We start from the raw sequence: 15,813 nt of genomic DNA on the forward strand, positions 1-15,813 counted from the left end.
AAGCATTGTAGGTGGTGGTGACAGTTCATGTCTGGATGGTGAAGAGACGCCAAGTTCATCCTTTCTCTGAGTGTGTGTATAGAAGGAAGGGATGCCACCAGAATCCACATTAACTCTTCCTGCTCCTCACTCTTCATTTAGGGCACTTTACTTGGTCTCTCAGAGTCTAATAATAGGCCTGAACCATGGGTTCAGCCCCACTCTTGTTACAGGGATGGGGGCCCTGGGCAGAGAGGGTTCAGCTGGCTCGAGACTGAAGGGGTGTGAATTTGCCTGGCCTTGGTTGCTTCCTGTTGAGTCATAGGAGTGCAGACTTTCAGAGCTTCCATCCAGGCTTTTGTGCTGGCATGGCTGGTTGCAGGCTGGGGAGACTGCAGCCAGCAAAAGACCCAATGTTGGGAGCTGTCTAAACTGGGTGTTGGGGGAGAGCACAGGCTATGCCACATTGTCCAGGCCCTGAAGAGCATACCCCCAACCTTGTACCTTGACAGAAGTTCTGACAGGTTGAGTAGGGTGAAGCCCACCCAGTGCTGTCGTGCCCTGGAGAGGAGCTATCTGTGCTGCTTCTGTGTTTGACGGTCGTTTTCACTCACAAGTCATTCAGTCTCAGTCTGAGTGGCATCAGCCGGGTGCTGCCTGCTTGAGCAGAAGGGTTGGGCTACCACTCTGCATCTTTGGTGAAGCAAAGCTGTACAGTGCTTGCCAGGTCAGTTACACTTTCCAGGCTAGTCCCAGGGCAAGAAGAAAGCACTGGCCCTCCTGGCTTCCAGGTAATGTCACAGATGAACATACATGGGGCAGGGCTGCTGTCCTAGGTAGGCTGTTGTTTGTGTTCATATTGTTCCCCAGTCATCCCTTCTAGAAGTCTGGCATACAGTAGGTACCCAGTAAATGTTTGCTGAATGGCCCAACTAATTTAAGGTCCTTGTTTTTCTGCTGAGGGGTGGGACGGGAGGAGGCTGTGGAAGACATTCAGCTTCCATGTGTCAGTTTAGGGTCTACCCAAGCCTGACCAGCCAGGGCCTCCTTTTTGTAGAAGGCAGAGGTGGGTGAGCAGGCTCCTTAGTAAAGCTCTTGAACCAGGATTTGGGGCTTGTATTTTGGTTCTATGTATCTGTGTGTCCAAACTAAAAGATGTCAGGAGAGGAAAGGTGGTCAAGGTCTCTATCTTGGGCTGGCCCCTGAGTATCTGTGACCACTCAATGTGAGGAAGGAGCTAAGAAAAACTGCCCTGGGGGAGCCAGAGTTTGAGAAAGTAGTCACCACCAGTAGCCAGTGTGATGCCCATTGGGGGCCACAAGTGCCCCCTGATTGTGCTGCTTGAGAGTTAGGAAAAGGAGCCAGGGTGAGAAGTGTGTTGTAGCCACAGCCCTGAGGCTCTGTAACCAATACAAATGACCGGGACAATTAAAATGCTCTTTCTGAGTGGAAGAGGACATACCCCACTGTTGCTGCCCACGAGTGGAGGGCTGGGCTGACCAACAGCCCTCAGGGCAGGTTTCTTTCTTTCCTCAGGTGGGTACTGCCAAGTTAAGTGCTGAGAGGTACCAGGAATACAAGCCAGGAAGGCTTTTGAGTTATCCTACTGGGGTGCCCTCAATTCCAGGTCTCACGTGGTGACCATCTCCTGGAACTCAGGGACAACTTGGTTTTTCTCACACATCCACAGAGGTCATTAGGTTGCCTCGGGTGTGAAGCTCTACCAGGAGCAGAACCAAGCACAAATGAAGCTGGAGAGACACAGGTCCTCTTTGCCTTTGCCAGGTGCCAGGGCTTTGGGGGCTATTTTTTTAGGGGAGAATGAGAGCTACAAAAGGGCAGGCTTGACCATGAGAATGAGGGACCTGGACTGCACTGTACGTGTTCCAACTCAGGGGACACTGGACATGATATGGCCACAGTGGGGGTAGGCACTCTGGAGAGAGGAGATATTTGGGTGTGTTGATGGGCATAGAGGTGGCAACTGCCAAAAGTCACTCAGGGGTTATAGACAGGCCTTAGGAGAAATCTAGAACTCTGTTTTCTGGTTTTTGAGAAGATTAAAAACTGAACCTGAAGCCCTAAAGTTGTTTGGTTAATTTGATATGTCAAGTTAACTGGGCAGTGCTGAGCCCCTAAATGCTTCTCATGGCACAGCAGGGCAATGATGGTGGTATCCTGGAAAAGATTAATTAGCATATGAACCAGGAGCTAAAGAAAAGCCCTTCCTCACCTAAGTTGGTGGCATCCTGCAGTGGAGGGAGGGCAAATTTATTGGGCCTGGGGCAGCCAACCAACACAGTGCTCCTGGCTCAGACACTGGTTCCAGGTATCTCTGGTTTGAATACTGCCAGTTGTCCTGGCTCTCCAGGACATCTTGCAGATGACAGCTTGAAGAACTTCTTGGGTGCCATCATTTTCTGAACTGTTTTCCATAGTTCCCTCCTAGTGAGTCTCCACGTGTGTCCTTGTTTACTTCCTTTTCCTGGAGATAGTGAGTGTTGCTGGGTTCATTCTGGGGGACCTTGGTCCCTTGGGGATGACCAGTGGCCCAACAGAAAGACAGGAAGCTTCTCCCTGGTACAGCTGGGCTGCAGGGATTGTGAACTGCAGAAATGCAGTAGGCCCCGACCCTGACCTACTATCAAGTGCAGAAATTCCATCCATCTGCCGCTCTCCACAAGAGAGTGGTGGCCGCTAGTGATCTCTTCTGCTTTGTCGACCTGTGTGGTGACAGTACCTTGTCCCTGAGTTCCAAGGAAGTTCAGATGTGTTTGTTGTGCCCTGTCATCAAGCTATGGGTCTCCAGGCCTGGCTCCCCTGCCCACTCATTACCTGCCCAAACACCTCCAATCTTCAATAAGCCACATGTGTTTTCTGAAACAGCTCATTTATGTCATCAGTGTAGGACAGGGACCAGGAAACCTTGGAGTTCATGTTGAGATTCTCCCATGTTCCTCCATCTGTTAATTTGAAAAAATACAGACCAGTTTCTGTGTGTATCTGACAGCTGGCAGCAAGCAGTCTGAGGCACGGGCAGGATCTCTGTGTGAGGGGGTGACTCCCCAGCCAGTGGGATGCCATTCAGCTCATCCACACAGGGGCTCTTCTCTTTGAGAGACTTAAGAAGCATCAGGGAGGCCTCCTCTCTGGGCCTTGCTTTCTCCTCCCGTTGCAGTAGATAGTGGAAGCTGCTCTCTGAGCACAGCCTGCAAATCCCTGAGGAAGGCCTTGTTTCTGGTGACCTGCAGGCACAGTGCAGAGTCAGTGAGTGCCAGTACCGAAGGGAGGGAGGCGGCGTCTGCTTTCCATTGTGGTCTGTTGAGGGCAGTGATGTTGCTTATAAAGCCCCCCCCCCAACCCCCAGTCAGTGCTTCACCACAACACCTAGTCCAACCTCTAAGAAGTCACATTCCACAGCATGTTCAAGGATGTCTGTGTTCTCCTCCCCAAGCCAGGGGGAGTGGGCACTTGGCCTCCCCTACACAGAGGTGGCAAGTGTTGGGAGGTGCCATTCAATTACTAGAGGAGGCCAGCAACAGTGGTTAATATTACAGCTGCTGAAGAGAACCCTTCTATAGTACCTGCCCACACAGAGAAGAATATATATTTAATATTTATATATATATGTATATATATATATATATATAAAACTTCATTAGATGTTCTATTAAGGCAAAGCACAAGCTCATGGATTCCTCTCCTGGAGGACCTTTCCATCTCTCACAGAGTTCCTTGAGCCCCATGATCTGGCTTTGTGTCCTGTGCCTGTGGCTGGAGGAATTGGCAGGGTGTGGTGGTCCCACAGGCACTGGCATGAGCTTATCAACCCCCCTCAGATGGCACCTCCACACGCCCCTCCTGGCCTGACCTGGCCCTGTGTGAGTGACAATGGCCCAGGCTTTCCAGAGCCTGCAGGGTGTTGGCCACCTTCCTCTCTCCCACCACATCAGGCCAAGGGCACAGTAGTCCTGTTCCCCACATGGTGGGTACAGCGTGTCCTGGCCCAGATAGGCCCACTGGGCTGGTTCAGGAGAGAATGCTCTGGGTGTCCTGGGAAATCGAGGCAAAGGGTAGGGGAAGGCTTTCTGAAGTAGTGTTTCCACACAGGGCTGGCAGACCCACCCAAGGGGTCTGGGCTGGGTTTAGGCCTTCCATGAACTGGTACAGGCTGGATGGCTTTGCCAGAGGCAGGTGTCATGGGTTTCCCAAGGCAACCTGGAGGCCCATGGAGCCCCCTTTCAGCTCCTGCTATAGAGGGAAGGCACGCTCCCCTCCCCCCTGGTTCCCACTATCCCCAAGCAGGACAGCTGGCTGGCTATTTGTAGGGCCGCAGGAATCGAGACACTTTGGAACGTAGCAGTTTGATAAAGGACCGAGGGAACATCTCCTTGGACTCCTGAGCTGTGTATTTGAAGTAGTTTTGTGGGTGTGCCAACACATCGAAGAGAGCCTTGATCAGCTTCTTGTCCTGTAAAACATGGGGGACACTGTGGGACAGAGGACAGGCAGGGGATCTGGTTTCTACCTAAACCAAATGGCACCTCCAGGAGGAACCAGGAGCTTGAGGGCAGCTGGCCAGCCTTGTGCCCGGCAAACCATTTCTGCACCCCAGCGCCACCTGGTGGAATAGAAGGTATGGCGAGAGGGAACGGGTTAGGGGGATGTGGTTCCATCCTGTTTTCATTCCCCTAGGCTGAGGGAACTACCATCAAGAGGGGCCTCCCTGAGCCAGGGCCCACTAAGCCCAAGCTGATTTCTAGGACTGATTCCATTCAGTGAGAGCCGGATCCTCCGGGCTTTGGGCTAGTGCCTGTGTGTGTGTGACAGTCAGTTTGCCCTCTATGACATGGTGTCCAGCTTCTCAAGGCAGTAGGCAGGATGAGAAGGAAGGAGTCCACGCCCAATGGCAGTGGTTGACTCTACTGATTTTGAGACACTGTCTGTAGGAGCACCCATATTTCACAGACAGAAATGTGAGACCGAGGACTTCAGCCAAAGCACTTCACTGGGTCCTGGTCCCCATCTCCCTGGTAGCCAGCTTGTCTCAAATCTCGTGGACTGGGGGTGGTGATGATGATGGTGGCAGACAGTCGAGATCTAGTCTGATGTCAGGGCCCTTGACCCAACACCCTCTTCCCGTCCCTTCTCTAGGGGTCAGGAGTCAGGGCAAGGGCAGGGATGGCCTCAACCATTCTCCTAGAGTCACAGGGGTTCCCTTCCAAAAAACTTACTTTCAAAATCTCCTGATGGTTCTCCGAGGCGTATAAGCGCCCATCGCGCACGATGTCTTCTATTAGCTGCTGGTAGTCCTCTGGGAGCAGGCCAGCAGGGAGAGGGAAGGTGGGGGGGCGAGCTTGAGACCTTACTCCTCCCTCCTCTACCCTCCCCAGCTCCCTGGACCCGCCTTGGACAGCTGGTGGTGGCTGGGTATAGCACTGTCTCTTGGCCTTTGCTTCTGGGGTCCCCTCCACCTGCTTTGTCCTCCTGGTGGCTTAGCTGACCCTATTTAACCTTGCAAACCCTGGTGGGGCAGGACCATCTGTGAAGCCCACAGACAGCACCAATGGTCCCCTCTCTCGATTGTACCCCCCACCCCTTGGGTTTCCATATTGCCCAGACCTTAATTTTGTCTCTGGGTTTGTGCCCGGTCAGAGGCAGAGATGTACAACTCATTTCTGAGTCCCCAAGCCAGGCCTTGGCTGGCACAGAGTAGGCTGTGACAAGATGGTGGTGCCTTACCATCATAGGTGACATAGGGCACTTGAAACCCTTTGCCGCTGTTAGCTTCGTTGGATTTGAACTGGATCCAGAGTTTTCGGGAGCGGGAGGTAAAGGCGATGGGCCGCTCATAGGTCTGGCAAGTCTCATAGGTGGTGACTGACGTGGGTGAGGCTGCAGGGATGCAGGCCTTTTCAGTGCTGCCTCAAGTCAGCCTCCCGCCCCACGTCTGCCTCTAGCACTAGAACACCCAGCTCCTTTGTTCCTCTGTCCCACCCTGCCCTTGACCTTGTTCTGCTTGCCTCATCCTTCTGAGGCCTGTTTCCACACCCTGCCCATAAAGTCTCTCTGCTGCTTCTTGCCTCCTGTCATGTTACTGTTACTCTTTTGAGTCCCCCATTACAGTCTCTCTGTCTCCCTCAGGCTCATGGCTCCTTCATGACAGGGACAGTGGACGAGCTCAGGAGATGTCAGCATGGACCAAGACCACCTGAAGCTCAGGTTTAGAAAGTCCTCTCACCTGGGGCTGAGTGACAAGGGTAAACTCCGGGTTGCATCCCCAATGCTCATAGAGAACAGTGACTAGTGATAGGCATGGATGGAGGAGGGAGTTCCAGGTTGGGCTCTGGGCTCTGACCATCTGGGTGGGCCCCTTACTCCTTCTGGCTACAACCCTCCGTTTGTATACTGGGGCTTTTCTGGCCTGTCAGCCAACCAGCAAATAGTATATGCACAAGGCAACAAAGCCACACAGGACCTATGGCAGAGCTACCCCCTTTTCCTCCCACCTGTCTTCTATCTACAGATGGTCTAGCTCCAGACCAGCAGTGTAGTTTTGTGCCTTGGACTCACCTGCTGTCTGAGTCCTCCCCCTTCCACCAGGTGGCGCTAAACCAATCTGGAGAAGGGCTTGGGCACATGGGCTATCTGGTCTTATTATCCCAGTCCCAAACCCAGAACATACCACTCTTCCTCATGACCAGGACATCACCACATTCATCCTCGATGGGTAGGAAGATCTCGGGGACCACAATGAGGATCCTGCGCTTGGGGGGAGGCGCGATGTGCCACACACACTCGGCATTGGCTGGGTAGTCTCCAGGGTAGTTGGGGGACTCGATATAGCCTGTGTAGTCACCAAGCTCGCCACCACAGTGCTGGTCTGTGGGTACCACAGTCAAGTGACTTGTCAGGCTGACTGCATGGGTGGTCTAGCCCTAAAGGCAGTAGAGGTACAGGGAAGGGCCAGCAGGTGGTCCCATGCCAGCTAGTCAGGCCTTGTGCTGACTCACGGGGGAGCAGGCAGGGGTCCTGACTGGATTGCTGTTGTCTAACCAGAGGGCAGGTCCTCAGCTGACACTGTTGGGTTCCCTGACATCCAGCCCAGGCTTTTCTTTCTTATGAGCAAGCCTCCCTCACCCAGCACAGGCCGCTCTGTGACTTTGTGTCTTAGCTTTTATCACCCTCAGTGTTCTGTAGGCTGTCTGCTCCCAGATAGCTTCACATCCCAGATGTGCCCCCAGTCGAAAGGTCAAATGAAGCCTCACTTTTTTTTTTTTTTTTAATTATCTATACAGTGTTCTGCCTGCATGTATGCTGGCACACCAGAAGAGGGCACCAGATCTCATTAATCTCATTATAGATGGTTGTGAGCCACCATGTGGTTGCTGGGAATTGAACTCAGGACTTCTGCAAGAGCAGTCAGTGCTCTTAACCTCTGAGCCATCTCTCCAGCCCTGAAGCCTCACTTTGTATTTCTTGACATGTACTTCTTAGCCCCATTAAATCCCTCCAGGCACTGGCCATAGTGGCCTTGCCTACCTGAGGCAGGGCAGTGCAGGGGTGAATGTGCAGATAAAAGCAGGTGGGCTACACAGAGAACCCAACCTTTCCATCATTCTCCTGCCACTATTTTTTTTTTTTGAGGACAGGGTCATATGTAGTACAGATTGGTTTCAAACTTGATATGTAGCTAAGGATGGCCTTGGATTTCTGATCCTCCTGCATCCACCTCCCAAATGCTGGGATTACAGGTGTGTGCCACTAAGCTAGGTCTATGTGGTGCTGGAGATGGAACCTAGGGCTTCTACCAACTGAGTTAGGTCCCTAGCCTCCTCATTTTAAGTTAGGGTGTTTGTTTGCTCATTGTGTGTGTGTGTGTGTGAGTATGTGCCATGGTTTTCACATTGAGTCAGGACAACTTCCACTATTTGGCTCCCAGAGACTGAACTCAGGTCCTTAGACTTGGCAACAGTTGTCTTTACCTGAACCATCCTCCCTCCCAACCTTTTGAGACAGGATTCTCACTGTGTAGGTCAGGTTGGCTTTGAACTTGAGATTCTCCTTTCTCAGCCTTTTGAGTGCTTGGGTTACAGGTATGTGCCTGCCCAGCTTCTTTATTTTCTTTCCAACTAAACTGTTCATCTAGAAAGGCCAGATGTAACTTTTTTTTTTTTTAAGACAGAGTTTCTCTGTGTAACAGTCCTAGCTGCCCTGGAACTTGCTCTGTAGACCAGGCTAGCCTGGAACTCAAAGAGATCTGCCTGCTTCTACCTCCCAAGTGCTGGGATTAAAGACATGTGCTACCATGTCTGACTGTGGTATAACATTTTATGCCCCAGATGGTTCCTAGTTTTAAACTTACCACTTTTGTTCTTCAAAGGGAATTGAATATAAATAGTAAATATTGGTAAATTTCCTGTGCATTTTCATTGCCAAGTTTCTGAGAGCTGGGCATGTTGGTGCATGCCTTTAAACCCAACATTCGGGAGGCATTGGTAGGTGGATCTCTATGAATTCTAGGTCAGCCTGGTCTACACAGTGAGATCCTATCTAAAATAAGTTTCTGAGAAACAGTTTTGCCTCCAGTGTTCTAGAATCTTCCATCACATCTGGCTTCCCCACCTTTACTCATTAAAACATTTTTAAGTTGATTTTTTTCAGTTAAATATAATATTTAATTAATCTTTAAAACACTGTGTCTGAGGGTAACTCCTTTGTATTTGACAGATATGGCAATGTTGGGGACAATCTGGACAAAGGAGTGACCAAACCATTAACCTTTTTAGGCTTCTTGGTGGTTCCAGATGTGACCAGCAGCTAGGGGAGGAACTAAGAACTTATTGGGGGAAGGGTGAAAACTAGAAACTCAAAAATATGCAGGTATGATGGCACACACTTTTAATCTCAACACTCAGGAAGCAGAGGCAGGTGGATCTTTGTGAGTTTGAGGCCAGTTCAGTCTACATAGTTTGTTCCAGGCCAGCCAAGGTTAAATTCGAGACCCTGAATAGAGAGACCCTCAAAATGAAACAAAAAACAAATAAACAAACAAATAAACAACAACAACAATGAAATGAGCTAAAGCCCTAATTTAGTATTCTGTTATACCCAAAGACTGCTGTGCCAATATCTGAGGGCTGGTAGATAAAGGCCAAGGTTTCTGCATCATGTTTTCCTTTGGAGCCCAAGTCTCTCAAATATCCAAAGGTCTATCAGGTCCTCCTCCAGCCCTTCCACACTGGTCCATGCTCAGTTTCCTATTTTCCATTGCTTTCAAGCATTTGTATGGTGCCAGGTGATGGCTTAGGTGATGTGTGCCTTGTATAGCTGAAGGCCTGGCACTTGGTAGCTGCCTCACAGCCTTCCACCTGCAGGCACAGAATCTGCTTTCTTTCTCTGGCTACCCAGAAACTAGAGCAGGGTCTGGCCTGTGTTAAGGCTCAGGTAGTGTCAAGCATGCATGGGGAATTATGAACTGTGGTGCAATCACATTTACTGTAGAGTGTGCAGAGCATGGGCTGCCCGCCTTGCCAGGGGCCAGCAGTCTCCTCTCAGAAAGCAATGTCAGGTCTCACTTGCCCCCTCTGCATTCATTACCCAGTATTCCCAGCCCCAGGACTCCCCCGCTCCCCAGAGTGTCACTTACTTTTGCAGTGTGTGACATTGGTGGACCCATCAAAATCGGTGCTGGTGTTGCCCGGACAGGTGATGCAGTGGTTCTGGCCAAACTCAGGTTGATAGGTGCCCACAGGACAGCGGATGCACCGGTGGGTGGTGGTATTGTAGTGGTGGCCAGGAGAGCAGTGCACTGCAGGGGACATGTGGGTGGGTGCTGATGGGTAAGGGCAGGGGAAGCCTTGTGCTCCTTATACCCTCCTCACCAAAAAGACCTCTGATTTTTTTTCACCATTATGGGGTAAGTAAGGCCAAGCTGTATGCCTCATGGTGAGAGCAAGGAAGAGCTTGCAGGTATGCTGTCCACACCAAGGATGAGTGGGGCATGCAGCAACCATGTAAGGACCAAACTTACTTGAGGGGTGCAATGGGGGTGACAGTATGACTGGAGGGGGTCAGGGCAGGAAGGGAGGGAAAGTGGAGAGCTACATCAGACATTTCTACAAAGCAAATGGGCAATGGAGCTAAGGGTGGGCCTGCAGAGCTCTGCACCTGGAATTGAGCGGGAGAGGACACAGTAGTGCAGCCTGTGTGTCAGGGGACCCTCTGCCCATGGCAGGCTTTGTGGCATTGAAGGGCCAGCCACCTGGCCTTGGCTAGAGGCACAGGGTCACAGAGTGCCAGTAGGACAGGGGAGTGGAAGGGAGGGTCAATGAATGAGGATGGCCTGGGTACAGAGGAGAGGGGAAGCCTGGAGGGTGGTTGAGGCTGCTCTTGGGGGCCCCTCTGCTATGCTGCCCTGCCTATACCCCTGTCCTCTTCTCCCATCATCCTCTTTTCCTGTCATCTAAATCCCCCACCCCTTTAAACAGCCCACCTACTCCCTTGAGGTACTGGTATGCCCCCTTTTGACATTCCTGGTGCTCAGTAAGCTTGAGTCTAGCTGCTGTCTCTTTTTGATGTGTGACATGGTACTGGTCCCCCATGTCCAGACTCCAGACTACTGGAGTCTCTAGATCCCTCCTCTGACTTTGGGGTTGGCCTTGTGAAGGAGAAAGTGGTGTCAGGGAATGTGTCTCTGAGTAGTTGGCCTCTTACCTTTGGCCTCACAGTCCTGGAAAGAGGCAGTCCCCGTGTGCTTGGTGAGCAGCCCACCTCCACAGGGGAAGCAGCTGGTACGTCCAGGCTCAGGCTGGTATGTGCCTACAGGGCAGGCCTGGCAAGGCTTGAAACCATCCACTGAGTAGTAGCCTGGAGAGCACTGGCCTGGAAGTCAGAAGTCACGGCTCAGGTAGGGGAGGGGTGCTGCGGCTATAAGAGGTTGTCCCTGCTCTCCCTGGAAAAGGTACCCCAGGGTGGGTGGGAACAAAGAATGGGCAACTTGGGATGCTAGGCTCTGGGTCTTGAGGCTGACAGTTTACTGTGTGGCCTTGCCGGCCTCACTTCCCATCTCTCACCAGCAGCATTGGCTGGTGAGGAGTGAGGAGCCTCGCTGTCAAGCTGGGGTACAGAGGAGGAGGTGTGTTTGGGGGTTCATACCCCAGCTTCCCAGGGGCATACCTCAGATACTCACAGAAGGAATAGCCCAGGGCTCTAGACTGAGCTGTCTGCTCTGTCAGCAGGACAGGCCAGAACAGGGAGAGGAGGGTGGTAGGGTCTCTGAGAACCAAGGGCCTTACTGAGACAAAGAGGGACCTCAGAAAAGCCATCATGATCTCAGTATTCCCTCAGACATGTGGGCACAGGTGTCCCAAAGTGAAGTGGGTTTAATGTCCTCTTAATCTAGGTCCTGAGATTCTCAGCTTCCATCACAGTGGAGACTCCCCCCTCCCATAGCTGTTATGTGCTTTAATAGCTACCATTTCCTGGGGATCACATTCCTTGGTGGCCCAAAGGATCAAGGAGTAGCTTGGAGGTCTGCATTCCTTCAGGGATCTATTCACCCACCCTCCTGGGCAATATGCCTTCCCAGAGCTGAGCCCTCGGTGCGTGTTCTCTAGAGCAAGCCTGGCATGGCTCAGCAGGAGAGGCCAATGGGGAACACTGACCCACGTTGTAGAGGAGGCTGAGTAGGGGGTAAATGGCATGGCTGTATATTAATACAACTGCCTCTGGTAAATTGAAAACTGGCTACTCAGATACCAACAGGGCAAACAACACGTTAAGTTCTTTATATGCAGAGTAAGTTCTGGCTGAAGTTGATCTGGTTTGAGTGAAGTGCTTCACTGACCCTGGAGTGTTACTTCAGCATTTGTGTGTTCTTTACAAGCTACGCCTTGGTCTGTTCATGACTGTGTGTGCACACTGCAAGGCCTTTCTTAGAGTGGTGATGATGTGGGAACTGTGTGGCTTCAGACAAGGTCACAGTTTATGACTGTACATGGCATCTGCTTTCTCTCTGGGAGCCTCATGAGGGGATGCTGGGCCCTGCCCAGAACCTGTCCCAACTCAGCCCTCCCCCTCCAGGTGAGCCACACTCGCCTCCACATTCGGATACATTGCGGGCACCAGCCAGACCCAGCCCTTCACTGCTGGGGCATGGCGTGCAGCTGAGTTGACCCTCCATGTCTTGGTAGGTTCCTGACACACACGGCATACACTGGCCCGGCTCACCGTTGAAATAGGTGCCAGGTGCACAGGGCACTGTAGAGACAGAGTGAGAGACAGTGGTCAGGGGCCAACCCCCTGTGTGCAGTTAGGACACAGCCCTTATTGCTGGCGCTTTAAGAGCCTATCCAAAAGAGTAGCGATATGGCACCACCCAGGTGGCAGCCATCCGGGAGGACCCTATAGGCTGGACCCTGCTGTTCCTTCTTATAGTGGTTCACACAAGTGCTTCACCACAGCTGGTCTCTGGGCTCCATTGGGACTTCTGTGTCTCTCTGATCTACATCCTGCTCTCAGTCCGACTTTCTGGCCTTTTACCCAACATCCCCGTCCCCTATATGTCTCTATTAGACCTTCCAATCCCAAAACACCTCTTTCTTTCCTGCCTGTTTGGGTGAGCAGGCGCCCAAGGACACAACACAGTACGACCAGTAGAAGACCTGGGTAAGAGGGTCTGATGGTGAACAGACTATTGTGGAGTACCACAGAGATTCAGGGCAGCGAGGAGCCGGGGTGATGGGCTGAGGAGAGCCACCGAAGATGTTCATAAGGAAAGGACTGACTAAGGGCAAAGGGAGTCATGCTCGTCACTGCCAGAGGTGAGTACAGATATGTAAAGGGGAGGCTGAGGAAGACCGCTCAGTTGGACGCATGGGTAGGGACTGCATTTTCATCTCAGATACACAGATGTAGACAGGCAGACAGATAAACAGATACACACATATGCACAGACACACACAAAGACATACAGACAAAGATGAGAGAGAGAGGAGAGAGGGAAAGGGAGGGAGGGAGGGGAAGGGAGAAGAGAGAGGAGAGAGAGAGAGGGAGAGAAAGGATGAGGGAGAGGGAGAGGGCGAGAGGAGAGAAAAGCATGCACAGGGAACAGATGTTGTATAGTGTCCATGGCTGGAATAAACCCATTTGTGTGTGTGTGTGTGTGTGTGTGTGTGTGTGTGTGTGACTAGGTTTCTGAAAACTGGCAATGATTCCCTGATAAGGAAGAGAATGTCATCACCAAGCCCCAAGCCCCTCATGGAACTTATGCACATGTGTAGATCATATTCTCTGTATGGAGCTCCTGATGCTGTTTCTTCAGGCCGGTTCCGCACCTCCCTGGGAGCAGGGTGGGAAGTCTCTGCATGTCCCTCAGGCCACTTCCTTTTCTTTGACTTTCTGGATCAGTGGATGAGTCCAGACTTGAGTGACCATATCCTTGAAGCCCTCACCCCCACCCAAAACTCTCTCTAGACACCCTTCTCCTCTCCTGATGGTGAGGCACCTGCTTCCAGGGGTCTCTGTCCCACATTTAGCCTTCCTTCCATGGTCACTTCCCTGTAGTCAGCATCAAGGAGACCGAGAGTACATAGTGAGGCTCACTCAGGTAGAGCATGTGGGACTTAAAGTCACATCTATGGCTGCAAGGCCTTGCCCTTTCAGCTTCATCTTGCCTCTGTGTACACTTACCTGCTCACTGTCCATAATCCCCATGAGGACCAAGACTCTGCCTGGAGGGCCACCACCTAAGCCTTGTGCTGGCCCTGAATCTGTTCCTTCTCACAGATCATTCCCATGGGAGACTGCCTGGGTCTGGCTGTGGTTACTGTCTCCAGCCTTTCTCCTATAGCCTTCAGGGCCTGGTCTCCCTGATTCTTAGGTGGTACCCCAAGGGGCCAGGAAGCACTGTGCTTCTCAGCCCTGGCTCAGCCTCCTAGGTTCTCAGCCTGAGGGCTGAGATCACACACCCTCTTCTCCTGAACCACACACTGCAGACTATAGTGGGCCCAGTCTGGTCCCTGGGAACTCATGCCTCACTTCTGTGACTGCTGTGCTGTCCTGTCCTGTTCCCTCTTCTCAGGGCTATGGTGAGGACCACATACCTGGTCCAGCACCAGAAGAGAGGAAGTATGCTCTAAACGGCAATGATAACAGCAGATGTTATGCTCTCCTCCTTGGCAGGCCAGTCCCTCTGACCCTGCCACATGTCTGTTTTCCCTGTATGCTCACTGCCATTTACTAAGTTACCAGTGTCAGAAGGGATAGAGTCAGTGTCTGGGGTCAGGAGCAGAGACTCACCACACTTGCCATCCTGTAGAATTTGGCCTATGCCACATTTCCCTGTCCCCTCCAGTGTCTTGGCTGGCCTCTGGGCCACTTCATACTCAATGCCTGAGACCTGGACATAGAACTGGTGCCGGCTAATGGACTTCCGCAGTGTCTTGATGGCCGCCTGCAGGCTTTGCTCAGCACGCTTCCGCATGCAGTCTGCTTCGCAGGTGTCTGCAGGGGTGAAAGGGACCCAGTGAGAGTAACTCTAACATCCTGATGGATGCCTTACTTGTTGAGGGCTCCCCCAAGCCAGACCCTGTGCTGGGCTTCTGTTTAAACCAGCTCAGTACATTCTCACATTGACCTAGGTTGGTTTGGGGTAGGCAGCTTTAGAGGTGTCTGACAGAAACAAAACAAAGAGGCATGGCCTATTCAAGGCTACAAAGAAGGCTTGAGTCTGAGTTAGGCCTCTGCCCATTCTTGAGGACTGCCACTGTCCCCAAGGTAGTGCCTAGCTCTGCTATGGTTAGATATAAAGTGTCCTCCAGGACTTGGGAGATGGCTCAGTTGGTAAACTGCCTGCTGACATGCAATCATGAGGATCTGAGTTCTGATCCCCCCATCCTTAGTAACCACATAAAAACTAGGTGATATGCTGGGCAGTGGTGCATGCCTTTAATCCCAGCACACGGGAGGTAGAGACAGGCAGAGCTCTATGAATTCGAGGCCAGCCTGGTCTACAGAGTGAGTTCCAGGACAACCAAGGTTACACAAAGAAACCTGTCTCGAAAAACAAAACCAAAAAACGATAACAACAAAACCCCCAAACCAGGTGATGTGTAACCCCAGTACTGGGGTAGGTAGACAGGTGAATGTCCAGAGCTCTTTGGCCATCAAACCTATTGAGGCAAGGAGCTCAATGTTCAGTGAGAGAACCTGTCAGGTGTGACTACTCCCCTTTAATCCTAGCACTCAGGAAGCAGAGGATCTTTGTTGAGTTTTGAGGCTAGCCTGATCTACATAGTAAATTCTAGGCCAGCCAGAGCTAAATAGTGATACCTGGTCTCAAAAAAAAAAAAAAAAAAAAAGGTGGTATATTGACCTTTTGCCTTCACATGCTTGTTCTCCCGATGTGCACCAGCACCCCGTATCTTCTCCATAAAGGTTCCTGTACTGAAGGTGTACCCCCTCGCTGACAGTGCTACCTTGAGAGGTTCTGGAAACTGTAGGTGGTAGGGTTTAGCTAGAGGAAGTAGGCCATGGAGGCAGATCCTCGAGGGTACTTGAGGCCCCTTTCTTTCTCTCTCTGCTTCCTGTTTGCCTCTGCTCCTCTTCCTCACCACACCCTGGGAGCATCCTCTTCTCTGACCTGGGTGCCTTTTCTGTTCCTCTCCCCAACCCCATTCCCAACACGTCTACCATATTAACTTTGATTTCAATCCATTTAGAAGGCTTTCAGAGCTGGTAGTGGTGGCACACGCCTTTAGTCCCTGCACTCAGGAGGCAGAGGCAGGCAGATCTCTGAGTTTGAGGCCAGACTGGTCTACAGAGTGAGTTCCA

At 51.7% G+C, this 15,813-nt stretch overlaps 1 protein-coding gene across 3 annotated transcripts in view; it reads right to left on the reverse strand.

The window, feature by feature from the left end:
• Window positions 1–4,123: 4,123 nt before the first annotated feature.
• Window positions 4,124–15,813, reverse strand: part of Scube1 (signal peptide, CUB domain and EGF like domain containing 1) — a 119,302-nt gene continuing 107,612 nt past the window's right edge. For all 3 annotated transcript variants that reach the window (XM_035440800.1, XM_027396132.2, XM_027396131.2), the window contains 8 exons: window positions 14,281–14,484; window positions 12,079–12,240; window positions 10,696–10,863; window positions 9,629–9,790; window positions 6,665–6,862; window positions 5,722–5,874; window positions 5,214–5,293; window positions 4,124–4,450 (listed from right to left, as the gene is read on the reverse strand). In XM_035440800.1, coding sequence (XP_035296691.1) covers window positions 4,298–4,450; window positions 5,214–5,293; window positions 5,722–5,874; window positions 6,665–6,862; window positions 9,629–9,790; window positions 10,696–10,863; window positions 12,079–12,240; window positions 14,281–14,484 — 1,280 coding nt within the window. In that variant the 3' untranslated portion in view covers window positions 4,124–4,297. The remainder of the gene's footprint in view (window positions 4,451–5,213; window positions 5,294–5,721; window positions 5,875–6,664; window positions 6,863–9,628; window positions 9,791–10,695; window positions 10,864–12,078; window positions 12,241–14,280; window positions 14,485–15,813) is intronic.

This window comes from Cricetulus griseus, chromosome 2 (assembly GCF_003668045.3).
Source record: "Cricetulus griseus strain 17A/GY chromosome 2, alternate assembly CriGri-PICRH-1.0, whole genome shotgun sequence".
Classification (NCBI taxonomy): Eukaryota; Metazoa; Chordata; class Mammalia; order Rodentia; family Cricetidae; genus Cricetulus; species Cricetulus griseus.